This window comes from Pteropus medius, unplaced genomic scaffold (genome assembly GCF_902729225.1).
Source record: "Pteropus medius unplaced genomic scaffold, Ma_sr-lr_union100, whole genome shotgun sequence".
NCBI classification, from domain to species: domain Eukaryota; kingdom Metazoa; phylum Chordata; class Mammalia; order Chiroptera; family Pteropodidae; genus Pteropus; species Pteropus medius.
The window spans coordinates 12,081,268-12,094,384 of NW_024349800.1; the positions used below are offsets into that span (position 1 = coordinate 12,081,268).

General features: G+C 31.9%; 1 protein-coding gene across 1 annotated transcript in view; it reads right to left on the reverse strand.

Moving 5' to 3' along the window:
* The window catches only part of DACH1 (dachshund family transcription factor 1), a 383,360-nt gene that overhangs the window by 43,665 nt on the left and 326,578 nt on the right, over nucleotides 1-13,117 (reverse strand). Inside the window, 1 exon segment of the mRNA XM_039886825.1 lies at nucleotides 2,182-2,333. Within this exon segment, the coding sequence (XP_039742759.1) occupies nucleotides 2,182-2,333 (152 nt within the window).

The window sequence follows — 13,117 nt, forward strand, 5'->3', positions numbered from 1 at the left end:
TGTTACTATAACTCAATAAATGTGGCAATAATAAAAAAGCTAGCATCTATGACCTTTTGTAAAATGATATAAAACCATTACTGACTGACCATAAATCCAGTATGTATGTATATGTGCATATGTGTAATTGTATATATGTATGTATGTGTTGTATGTGTAGATATATAAACATATATAACTGAATAGAACTCAGTAAGATTTTTAATCATTGTTTATTTAACCTTATGTACACATGTGTGCATGCACATATACTTGTGTGTGTATTTATACATAATATGTATAATATTATACATGCATTATATATACAGGTATGTAATACATCTATATACACATATACACATATGAAGACTAAAGTGTATAGCATAATTTATTTTTAATGAAGTATTCTTATTTTAGGTGTTCTAAGTTTATCAGTCCCTTATCTCTATGATTTTGGATTAGAAATAATTTAGTTTTTGTTGACTGTCATCTTATATTAACTTTTGCTAAAATATGTCTTCAAAGCTGGTTGAAAGTTAGAAAAAGACTACATTAAATCTAGCGATACCTTCAATAAAATAAATAACATCTAAATCTGTACATTATAAAACCGGGTTTTTTTTTCCTTCTTTTTTTTTTCTTAACAAATAACTACAGTCTGAAGTGCTGTACATATAATTTCTATTCCAGGTAATACTAGTCTGGAGTGGGTGGGTGAAGTATTTGTCTTCGAGATGTGGTATTCACATAGAATAAAAGATTCCTTGAGTAAAGCTGCTCCTTAGGTGAGCAAGCTGGTTTTACACTGATGAAACACAGAAATGTTTTCTCTGCTGAAACAAATTAAATTACCACTTTTCTGGTTAAAAAGGTTTTAGTTAGTGAAGATACATACAACTGGATGGAGGAGTTTAAGTAAATGCCTTATTTATTTATTTATTTATTTATTTTTTTGCTTCAGATGGAGTTGTATACTTAAGAAAATAAATTTCCCTTTTTACAGTATAAATTCAGAAATCTTGAGGGATATTTCCTGAAAGCATTTAATTTAACAAAGAGAAATTTATTAAAAATTCTACCTCTTAGAAAACAGTATTATGGGTTAAATTTAGAAAAAAGAAAGTCTTATGTTTACTTTAAAATATAATCAACTGTTTGGCCTTGATTAAGTTTAGGCTAGATCGATGATTTATTTCAATTACTGAGATATAAAACATTAAAGTTGAATACAGTTCTGGAGACTCTAATTACATTAGTATTAAAAATGCCATATTAATAGATGAGAAGATATGTTACATTAAAGACCTTCTGTTATGTCCTTGGAGAGGTAAATAAAATTAATTACATTTCTACTGGGAGAAAGTTTGATATGGTAGAAAATGTGTACAGAAAAATATCACTAAGGATGGACTGCTAGAGTAAAAATTTAAAAATAAATTACCAGTGCAGTATCTACAAGCAAATTCTTACTACTAGCTACTTCAAACATAGAGAAGTAAATGGCTAAACTCTCCATCTGGGGTCCACATGATCACTTCATGTGTGGGCAAGAAAATTATGCTTTCTTTTATCTCAGACACTCTTATTATTTTGGCTCCATGTTCTATGTTATTGTTAACTGTAAGTATTTTTGATTCATAATGTACTGTACGTAAAATATACATCCTGAGGACTACATAGGAAATCCGTGGCAAGTTTTGTATGGTTTTTGAAGTCTATTCTTTGAAGAAACCCTATTAACTGAAACAGACTTATTTATAAAAGGAGAGATTTTTTTGGATTCTTTTATATTAGACATATTTTAAATGACTAAACATATCATTTCCTCACTGGAAGGCCAGCAGTTTAAAAATAACTAAATATTTATTAGAACTGGTGTGCTGTCATTTAGTAAATCAGGCAAACTTAAACATTTAGATTCTTCTCATTAGTCGGCAATAAGGAGAACATTTAGGCAAAATGATATTTTAAATGCCCAAGTCATTTTCACCTAAGTTTTTATTAAGACTTAATATACATATCTGAGTATTTCTAAACCAATTAGGTTAGTGTAGCAAGTTTAAAATCTTCACTTGCTAGAAAAAGTTCGATACTTTGATTCAGTCAATCTCATGAATGGATTAAGTTGGAATAGTATGAATTTGGGAAAAATCTATGACTGGGTCTTCATGTTCCTTTCTTCCAGATTGCAAAAAGGCCTACCTGTATGTTAGTCAGAAGGGTCTCTATGGAAGACAATCCATCAGGAAACAGAAAAGGAGATGGAAAACCTGGAGGTAGTGGTTGTCCGTGTCCAGTCAGAGAAAGTTTGTCAAGGCTGTCTCTTGCAGTTGGTGTGGAGAGCGGGGTCTCATCTGTATGTGATTGAAACAAAAATATAGAACAAGTTACGCTTGTCTGTTTTTATTAGACCTCAGTAATGGCTTCCCTAGTGGTTTCCAGAACATTTATTGCAAATTGGTTCCTGCTATCAGGAGAAAATGCTTTCTGCTGAATTTTCTTTAATGAAAAAGCTGTGGAGATACAACAAGATAACATTAATGAGTAACTTTATAAGCCTTTTAAATGCAGTCTCTAATGAGACTGAGTTTACAGTGCCATAGAATCTTTTTAAAACAAATATTATCTCATATATAGTTGTGATAATATATTCAGGCTGACTTTATGGGCACCTTCCCAATTATCTCATTTTAGTTTTTTCTGTTTGAATTGACAATAGAATCTTTCTAGAACTTCATAGAAGAGAAATTCTTTTTTATCAGTATGTTTCTTTCTTGATTAACCCTTCCTTTATATCAATGATTTGTTCAAATATATTTTTTAAAAAGCCTACAAAAGAATGCACAATTAAAATCTTTCATTGCACAACCAAAAAAAAAAAAAAACAAACCAAAAAACTGGAATCAAATATATTCTTTCTACTGAATAACTCAATTATTTAGTACCATTCAGACTAAATGTCTAATTCTTTTGGCCTTGGACACCTTTTATCTTCATATTGAAAAATTAGCTTTTTATAAATGAAATGTGGTCTAAATAAAGGGTAATAAAATGTAATTTCTATAACAATATTTAAAAAAACAAATATAAAACCCTCTAATTTAAGTTAGTCTTTACTTTGTTCATTGAAGTAATGTTGCTTCAACATTACAAGCAACTCAAGAGTAATGCCCTAAATCAGATTCTTTTTATTCTCACAGTTAAATAAAATCTTTTTGTTCAGTTCTTTATTATTTAAACATTTTTATAGTTTCGTTTGAGATAGACACAAGTTATGGCTTATTTTAGTTCATTATATCACAGAGAAAATTTTATTCATGGCAGAATTCTCAATTTTATAAATATTTTCATATTTCACCTCAGGAAAATTAATCAGAACAATGTGTTTGCACAGTCCTGATAGTATCTCTCAATTTTGTAAGTGGCTAAAAACTTCAGCGAACTTGCCTTTATGCTTATAATTTGATTCCACTGTTCTCCTCGATCATTCTTTTATTTTTTACTACAACACCTAACCACACAACACGTTTTCCAATTACCTCTCTCTGGAGCAGAAATACTAGTGAAGTTACAACAACTCTTTGTCTCTAACTAATGTCAGAACAAGTTAAATTCATCTCCCTCACCTTTCCACATTTCTAGTTAATGAACCAAAGGGAAGGAAGGTCAGGGAGGAGAGCAATGGACACAAGGCCTTCTATTAGCTGCACTTCTCTAACACTCACTCACTCACTCCTCTGCTTTTTCATCTAGTCCCTCCTCTGTTAATTTATTGACAGATAATCTGAGGCAGCAGGTACCAGAGGAAGAAACGGGGTAAGCAGCTAAAGTAGGACTGATTATGTCCTTATTATTATTTTTTTTTTTATCACACTTGTCAACAGGGTTAAAGAAAGATGGCAATGAGGGGTAGGGCTACTGCATGGCTAATGTGATCAAGGTGATCTTGGACACCATTTACCTGGCTGTCATAAATTACTCCTCCAGACCAAGGCTGCTACTGTTTTCTCATAACAGCTCTGAAAAAGTGCTTGTTAAACATCTATGTGCATGTGAAATTGTTTAAGAATGAAGAGCAATATTTTTTGATCAGCATCACCTTAGCTGTCACATGCTAAAGAAAATGTGGCTTCATAGATCATGAGGATAATAATTGCTTGTCTCTTGAAGAAAGCCATAGAATCAGATGGCCACCTGAGTTTGCTTTCAGCTTTAGGGTCTGTGACTCCACAATTCTTAAAGGTTGTCCTTGAAAATAGCATCATATGTATGTATACACACACACACACATATATATACACACATTTAATTAGAAGCTCCATCATCCTTATGACTATTTCATTTAACTTCTATACATTTATGCTTGACTATGTTTGATCATTGTGTGAATTAATTAAATCACTCAATATATATTTTACAGGCAATATTTATTTAACATAAACAGTGTGCTAGACACTGGGTTAGAATGCTGAAAAACACAATCAACAAGCCTCAAGAAGCATTTCTAGATTATAGTGACCAATCACAATTGTTAAGTAGCTAATAACTATAGCTAGTAAATCATTTTGCCTTCTATCCTTTTTCTGTTACTACTCTTTTTTCCAAGGATAAGATTAAAATTGTTTCATATGTGTGTGTGTGTGTGTGTTTGCATGCACATGTGTCATGTTTTTTTCTGCAGTAGCTTCAATGGAATAGATCATTTGGTATAGACTTACTTGATTGACTTTATTCATTTATCATTTCACATAATGAAGATACTACATGAGGTCACTTTAATTCAATACTTAGATAACAATCAAATTTAGGGCAGAATGACTGCTCAAGGAATTTTTATTAAAGGGGTAACTTAAGATCAATATACATTTTTAAAAAACTAATCACAGATTAAACAAATATTTGGGGGGAGTGTTTGAGACTCTACTGTCTGAGAAAAAGTAGTCATCTTGTGGCAATTAACATCATAGAAAGTCTCAGTTAGTCTTCCTGCAAAGATAGTAAAATTGGGAACATGGTTCTTTCTTTTGAAATAAAAGTGACCTTTGATATCTTAAACGTTCTAAAAAGATTAAAGCAAAAGTTTGAGAGACCAGACAACATAGAAGAGAGTTTTGACATCACATAATCTCCACTGACTTCAAACAGTAAATGAGGATGAAGCACAAATTCACAAAATACCTTATTCCTATTTGATATGTTTGTACATATTTTTAAGGTTTATCTTTAAAAGAAAGTGGGCTTGTCAGATGCTATGATCTTTAATTATAGCATTTGACAATGTAATCCTTTTTTTTTTATTCTTTAATATTTTACTTCTACATAAATTTAAATTTATGGAAAAGTTGCAAGAATTGTGCAAAGAATTCCTTTATACCCCATGTGGTAGGTTGAATGATAGACCCCTGAAATATACATCCAGGTCTAATCCCTGGAACCTAGTAATGTTAGCTTATTTGGAAAAAGGGGTTTTACAGATGTAACTAAATTAAGGATCTTGAGATGAGGAGATCATCCTGCTTTAGGATGCACCCTAAATCCAATGACAGGTATCTTTGTAAGAGAAAGTCAAGGAAGATTTGAAAGAGATAGACAGATTCACAGAGATGAGGAGGAGACAAAGAGAAAACAGAAACAGATCAGAATTTTGCCGCCATAGTCAAGGAATGATGACAGCCACCAGAAGCTGGAAGAGGTAAAGAAAGAATTCTCCTTTACAGCCACTTGGAGGGAACTTGTCCCTGCTGACACCTTGATTTTATGCTCCTGGCCTTCAGAACTGTGAGAAAATAAATTTCTGTTGCTTTAACCCACCAAGGTTGTGGCTGTTTGTTATACCAGCCCTAGGAAACTATTTCAAATTTTTACCCAAATTCATGAATTGTTTACTCTTCGCCACTTTTGCTTTTCATTTTTCTCTCTGTCTCTCTCTCATTCTATGTGTACACATGTTTGAACCATCTTCCCCTTTTAATCCTTAAGACTTTACTGCATATTTCATAAGTACACGGACATATTTTTCATTGCCATAGTATAAAATTAGCAAGAATCACATACATAGAATACTATCATTTAATCAAGAGTCCACATTGCAATTTTATTGTCTGTGAGATGTTTTAGTATAAAGAGTTAAATAATAAATATTTACATTAACTTGACAAGTACTTGGGGAGTATTTTCCCTGGGCATGTAGTTGGCATGTAGTAGTATCTAAGATGACCTCTGATGATTCTTCCTTACTGTTATTCACATTGTATCTAGAAATTTCCCCTTATTTTGAGTTAGACCTAACGAATAGGATAAAATAGATGTGACGAGATGTCACTTCTAAGATTCAGTTATAAAACATCTGTAGTTTCCATATCTCTCACTCTCTCTTTTATTTCTTGCCCTGGCAGAAGCCAGCTGTCATGTCATGAGACAGTGCTGATGAGATACATATGACAAGGGACTGAGGCCTGCAAAAAAACCCACATGAGTTGGTTTGAAAATAGATTCCCCCTGTCTGGTTGAGCCTTTAGATGAGGCTGCAGCCCCAGATGACAGCACGACAGCAACCTCATGAGAGACCTTAAACCAGAGGTCCTCAGCTAAGTCGCATCCAGATTTTTGATCCATAGAAACTGAAAATTTTAAATGTTTGATGGTTTAATCCACAAAGTTTTTGTGTAATGTGTTACAGGGCTGTTTGTAGAAAACTAAAACATTGCATAACATTCTTTAAAATACTTTGGGATACATTAGAAAAATGACTTAGAGTGCAATTAGTTTCAGCTTCTTTGGACATGTAACAACTCCTTCAGGCTTCAATTTCCTCAATTTAAAAAGGCTAGCAGGTTAAATGTGACAGACTTTAGTATCACTCAAATCTATAATTCTGTGTTCTCTATTGTTTCTTATAAAATTCATAAAAATTATTTAATTGGAGATTTCATCAATATTGACTGGAGAGTGGTAATAGATCACTTTGGAATCAGAAATGTCAGGACTTTATTACAAGTTCCAAAGTGTTATGGATATCTAGGTAATACTTGGAAAAAAAAATGATAAATAGAAACAAAATTTCAGAGAAAGTTATTGATTACCTAGGTTTACAAATTTCATTTTATGAGGATTTTTAAATTATCTTGCTTCATTTTATAAAATTAGAAATTATTTCAATGATCTATAAGGCAGGCACTTTCATCACCTGGAATGGCACATTAGATACAATGCAGAGTACATCATCTTGGGAATAAAGGAAGCATTTTGAAAACTGCATTAACCAGGGTACTATTTTTTTTTCTAAGTACTCCATGTCTGTAGGGGACTAGAAGTTATACCAGTTCTCAAAAGAGTTCTCATAATTTGTATTTTTTGAAGAAAGAATGGTTATTAATTTTAAAGTATTCTTGCATTTTAATTCAGTTCCAAGAAACTACAGTGGTTCCCTAAAGGAAAATAGAATAGCACATACTATAATCTAATAAATTATTTCATCTTTTGACCAGAAAATGTTTACCAATTAACCTATTAATAATTACATAATAAATATAATGTGATTATAAAAATATATGAGTTAACATCAATTAGTATAATAGACACTATAAAGATAAAGCAGACATGAACAAGAAAATATTCTTAAAAATCCAAAATCAATAAAGTATAACAATTATTTCATTCTTCTCATACTGTGATTCTACTCATATTTTAAGTCACTTATCAATAAATGACTATCAATAAGATTGATGCCTCTGTAAGACAAGTTTTTTTTTCCCCTCCGGTCTTATCACATGTAACAATTTAGCAGGATATCCTAAGGAACAATGTTGTTTAAAAAATAATGGGCCTCTACTTTAAAATGTTTTCTTTCCTGTTAATAAAATCTAAATCAGTTGTTATTTTCATAATGAATCCCTTTGGGTTTGAATTATGTATTCTCTTTCACATTTGTGTGTGTATGAGAGTCTGTGTGTATGTGTGTGTGTCTTTGTCTCTGATGTCTTTTATTACATCATAAAACCAAGTAGAAAAATACTCACTTTTAGAAAACCATGAATTCATATTTATTTATTTTATGTGAAAAAGATAGTAACATTATTAAAATGAGAAAATCTCCATATTTAATGTTTACAAGTGATCTGGGAGTTTGCATGAAAACGCTGTATTTCTATACTAGCAAAGTGAAAAAATGTTGACAGAAATTTCAAAAGTACGGTACATTTTATATGGAAGTGAATATTTATAACAATACCAATTTTGTCATTTCAATAAATATCCACCACGATCATATAGAAAGATGAATTTATTAATGTTTTTTCTAAACTCATCGGCCATATTATTCAACTGGAGTAGAGGTACAAATAATCTAAAAAATTAAGGGTTGATGTTTAAAAAAAATTTTGAAACATATCCTGATATAAAACACAGTCATTTAAGTTGAACTCAATCATAACCTCAATCCTGGTTCATTACTACTTAGGAATTCTGGATTTAATTTGTCAATAGAAACTAATAATAAAGTTGAATAACATAATCAATCCCAGAATGCAATCATAAATCAGAAAATGGTCACATAATTTTTTCTATTTTCATATTTTCACAAAATAAATAATTCTAAAATATCACATTAAAATTTATTTACATGACTTTCATGTACCTATTCTAATTCTTATAAAACATTCATGGTATCATGAAATAAACTTAATTTTCTACATTAAATTTGAAACCCATTTTTAAAATTCTGGATTTAAAATTACTCCAGAAATTTTTATAAATTTAAAATAGTCACCATAATGAGACACAGCTGTCACATAAAATATGATAACTAGTACAATTAAAAAGTAAACCAGGCTCGACACAGAAAGTATGATTTCAAGTCCTAGCAAACAGTAGGGCAAAGAATCCATCTTTTATATTCTGTGAAACTCATTTGACTTATTTATTTAAAAGGTGGTTAACAACTCAAAGTATTATAGTTTAAACCTAATTAGATTATATATGTGAAACTACTTTGTAAAATATGCTAATAAATATAAGATATTAATTACTAACAAATAACTAAATCCACTATAAATTTCCTTTTGTAAATTTGGCTTCAGTGTGCCATGGAGGAAAGCCTGGTCTTGTGCCATATGCCTGTGACTTCTATATTATTTCTCTCTAATGAGGCTCGTGATAATGAAGTATCATGTTGATAATAAAATTATTACTATATATTATTACACTTGCCTTATACAAACCAATCTTTAGTTAGTTCAGTGAACAGTTAAAATTCATTATGATAGAAATAACTTGAGAAAGGGTAAAAGATATGAGCTACTATATCAATTTCTCTTCAGGTAGCAGGACCTAGAGGAAGTGGATAAGTTGACTTACACAAAAAGAAAACAGTACAGATTTTGGAGAAATAGACTGTAAAGAGCATAAAAACACTGAAGAGTTTCTTTGGATATACCTGAAGCAATATTAGAACTCTGGATTTTGAGTTTGGATGAATGAAGAAAAGATTTAATATGAGAAGGAGATCATTGTAAGTGTGTGTTTGGCGAAATGTGCTAAAATATATACCAAACTCACAGCTCTGCCTAATTTAATGCATAATGTATTTGTTACACACATATGCAACTTTCACCTTTATAAGTGGTTTTTAACTTTGGGGTAGTTCACCTTAGAGATAATGATGAAAGTTGGGGACCATGTCTTATAGGAAGAAATAGTCTCAGTTCCCTAATATAGAATGAGTACTTATTAATGTCTGTTGAAAGAATATGTGAATGAGATGAGGAAGGGAAAAGCTGGAAGAGTACAAAATGCAGAAATGAGAAAGATGTAGAAGTCTCTGCTTACTCTGAGGTTACATCACATTCATGATAGCAAAACTAAAAATACTTTCTATTGGACAACCACACTATTGATTACAAGGCAATTTCACAGACATTATCTTGGGGTGGGAGGAAGCACTGGGAAGATGATTTAAAAAATGCATGCAATTATAATCTCAGTAATGTTATGTGCCAAAAGATTGATTCAAATAGCACCTAGTGGTTCTTTAGAAAAATAAGAGATTATATTTAGACCATGCAAGTTGAGAGGAGAGGGAAGAAGAAAAATAAAATCTTCATGACAAGGTCTATTTGAAATGGGCATTGGATATTGGGAAAAGTTTAAATAGGGGGAGGTTGAGGGGTTCTATGAGAAAACAAGACGAGATAACAGCTCAAAGATGACAAGGACCCTAAGTGTCCTGAAAAGCTTTGTATTTTTTCTAGTTTTGTATTTTAAACTTTGTATTTTAAAGAGCCCCGAAGAAACTTTGTATTTTTAAAGGGAAAACTTATTTTCTACCATTATTCTCAAAACACAGTCTTTAATTTCTGGCTATTTTGCATTTATATTTCAAAAACCTAGTGTGAGGGAAACCCTAAACTGAGCTATACATTTCCAAACTTGGCCTTGACAGCAAACACCTCGCTGTCCTTGGCAACTGAGAAAATGGAACTAAGGTACTCAGATATCTGTGAATAGGTTTTCCTCCCACTACTTGAAAATTCTTGGCAAAAATAGAATGGCACCAAGCATTAAACCTGCCTTGGCTACACACACACACACACACACACACACACACACACACTGATTTATCATTTAAACGTTCTGGATGGCTTTCACTCCTGCTTGTTTCTTAAGTCATAAGTCATAAGTGTTTATGAAAAAGTCGGTGTAGCTTAGGCTGAAAAGATCCACTTAATTGACCTTTCTGTCTTTTCCATGACCCTGCAGGTTGAACGTCACTGCTGATACTGCAAGTGAATATGGAAAAGCATTTACTGAAAGCTGCATAACAGACACGGTTATATTTCCTAGGTTGATGTTTTGCATATCTGCACAGTAGGGCCATTAAGGGTTCTAAGAGCACAACGGAAACAATCATAACATTTGTTTTTAGATGACTGACTCAGGACATGTACACCAGGCTTTATATAGAAACTGTTTTTGTTTTATTAAGGGACTGTTTGCCTGTTAGTGATAACATCATTAAAAATAAATGAAAGGGGGCTGGTAAAATGCTTCCCAAAAGCAGAAACCTAATTAAAGGTGATATGCCTGCTATGAGGATTTTTTTTTCAGGACTCAAAAATAGAACAAGGTTAGTTCTTTCTTATTTTATAAGGTCCAAAGAAGACCTTACAGTAAAACATCACTTCTGATCTAATTTTCTATTTCTGTGTACTTTAATAATCTACTTTACAGTCTGTGCTTGCCCATGGAAAGTGAACTAGTTTTGTTCCTGCAGATAGCTTCTTCATCATGTCATATTGCATGAAAAGAAAATCTGATGGTTCAGCTCAAACAAAAAAATCACACTCTCTTTTTAAAGCAAATTGTATAGGCTGTAATATATGCAGTAATAGTCGCTGAAATAATACACACACAAACATTTCATAGTCCTAAAAGACCACTTTTGAGAGCCTGAGTTAAAGGTAAAAAACATTTCCGAATCAAGGTTTATAATTTCAGAGAGAGAGAAGAAAAAAAAGTAGACCCTTTCATTTTAAGGGGTGGAGTTACTCTAATTTCATGGATGGTGAAAAAAGCAGGAAACTGCCTTCCCTTGATAACTCTGCCCTTATTGTGCTGTGACCTTGGCCAATTTACTTAAATTTACATCTGCCAAAAATGAGTTTCTGAAATGTGCTTTGAGAATTTTCAGGGGGCGGGAAAAGGAGTTGTCACATAAATCCAAGGCCTTTTCAAATTAACATTACTTTAGAAACAAACAGAAAATGAGGAGAAACACCGGGCACCCATGCAGGGTACCATATTTTGATATTCTGGTCTCTTTGTGTTGTTACTTTTGCACAATTCTATTCCATTTGTAAGTCTCCAAACTGAAAACGAATCTTATTGCTAAGTGAATAAAACAGCACAATTCCCAATAATCCCCTTGAAATATAAAATAGCTTTGGCATTGTGTACTATTTAAACTCGATTTGCACATGGAATTTTAACTAAATTTATCATGGAAGTGAAAAACGTGTGAAATATCTTTGGAAATCATTTAGTGTAAATTCTTTATTTTTCAGACAAAACAAGTCCAAAAGTGATTGTCCCGATGTTTTTCAAATCCAAGTCTGAAAATTCTCATTTCTTTTTTGGTTAAAGTGTCAATTTAGAGAAAATACAGGGAAGAAAAACATTTTGAGTAATTTTGAGGATATGTATCCATATACATACATATGTGTATGACAACTACAGAAATGTGAAATCTGACAGGATTTTTAATAAATATTAAGGGATTTTTAGAAGGGGTAATGGTAATATGATTGTGATTTAAGGAAAAGAGTCCTTATCTTTAAGAGATAACACACTGTAAACGAATAAAGAGCAATATTTACAGATTGAATAAATTATGTTTGGGATTGGCTTCAGAATAATCTGGGGGAGAGGAGGAATGGGTGGGGAGATGTGAAACAAGACTGGGCTTCAGATAATCATTTTTACAATTGAATCACGGGTAAGTATATGGAGAGGGCGTTCATTACCCTATTCTAATTTTATGGCTGTTTGAAATTTTCTATAATAAAAAGTTTTTGACATAAAAATGTTTCTCAGTAAAATGCTATTAACTTATTCTTCTTTCAAAAAGTCAGAGGCATTGGTATGATGATCATCATCATTATCATCAAAATAACTAGCATATATCGAATGCATTGTGTTACAAAGCAATGTTCTAAGCACTTTGCATGCATTAACTCATTTAATCCTCACAACAATTCTATTAGATTGTTACTAGTGTTATACTCATTTTACACAGGAATGGATAGAGGTAAAATAATTAACTCACTAGGATAACTCAGCTAGTAAGGAGAGGAGCCAAATTCAAACCCAGTAGGCTTACTTTAGAGTCTTAAACACCCGGAAAGTAAAACACAAGTTTTCTGTAAGCATTTAAAAAATGTATTGGATATATATGTTCAAAGTGTGTAAGAAACATATACTCCAAAAAAAAAAAAAACAAAGAATATAATTTTGTGGTTATTTTATCTCACAGTAGAAGAAAACCTGGACATTTCTATTTCACTCATCATTCTTAATCAAGGCTTGACTTACTCTATAAAACACAGCTCATGGTCACCCTAAGCAGCCAAGATTTCTCCAGATT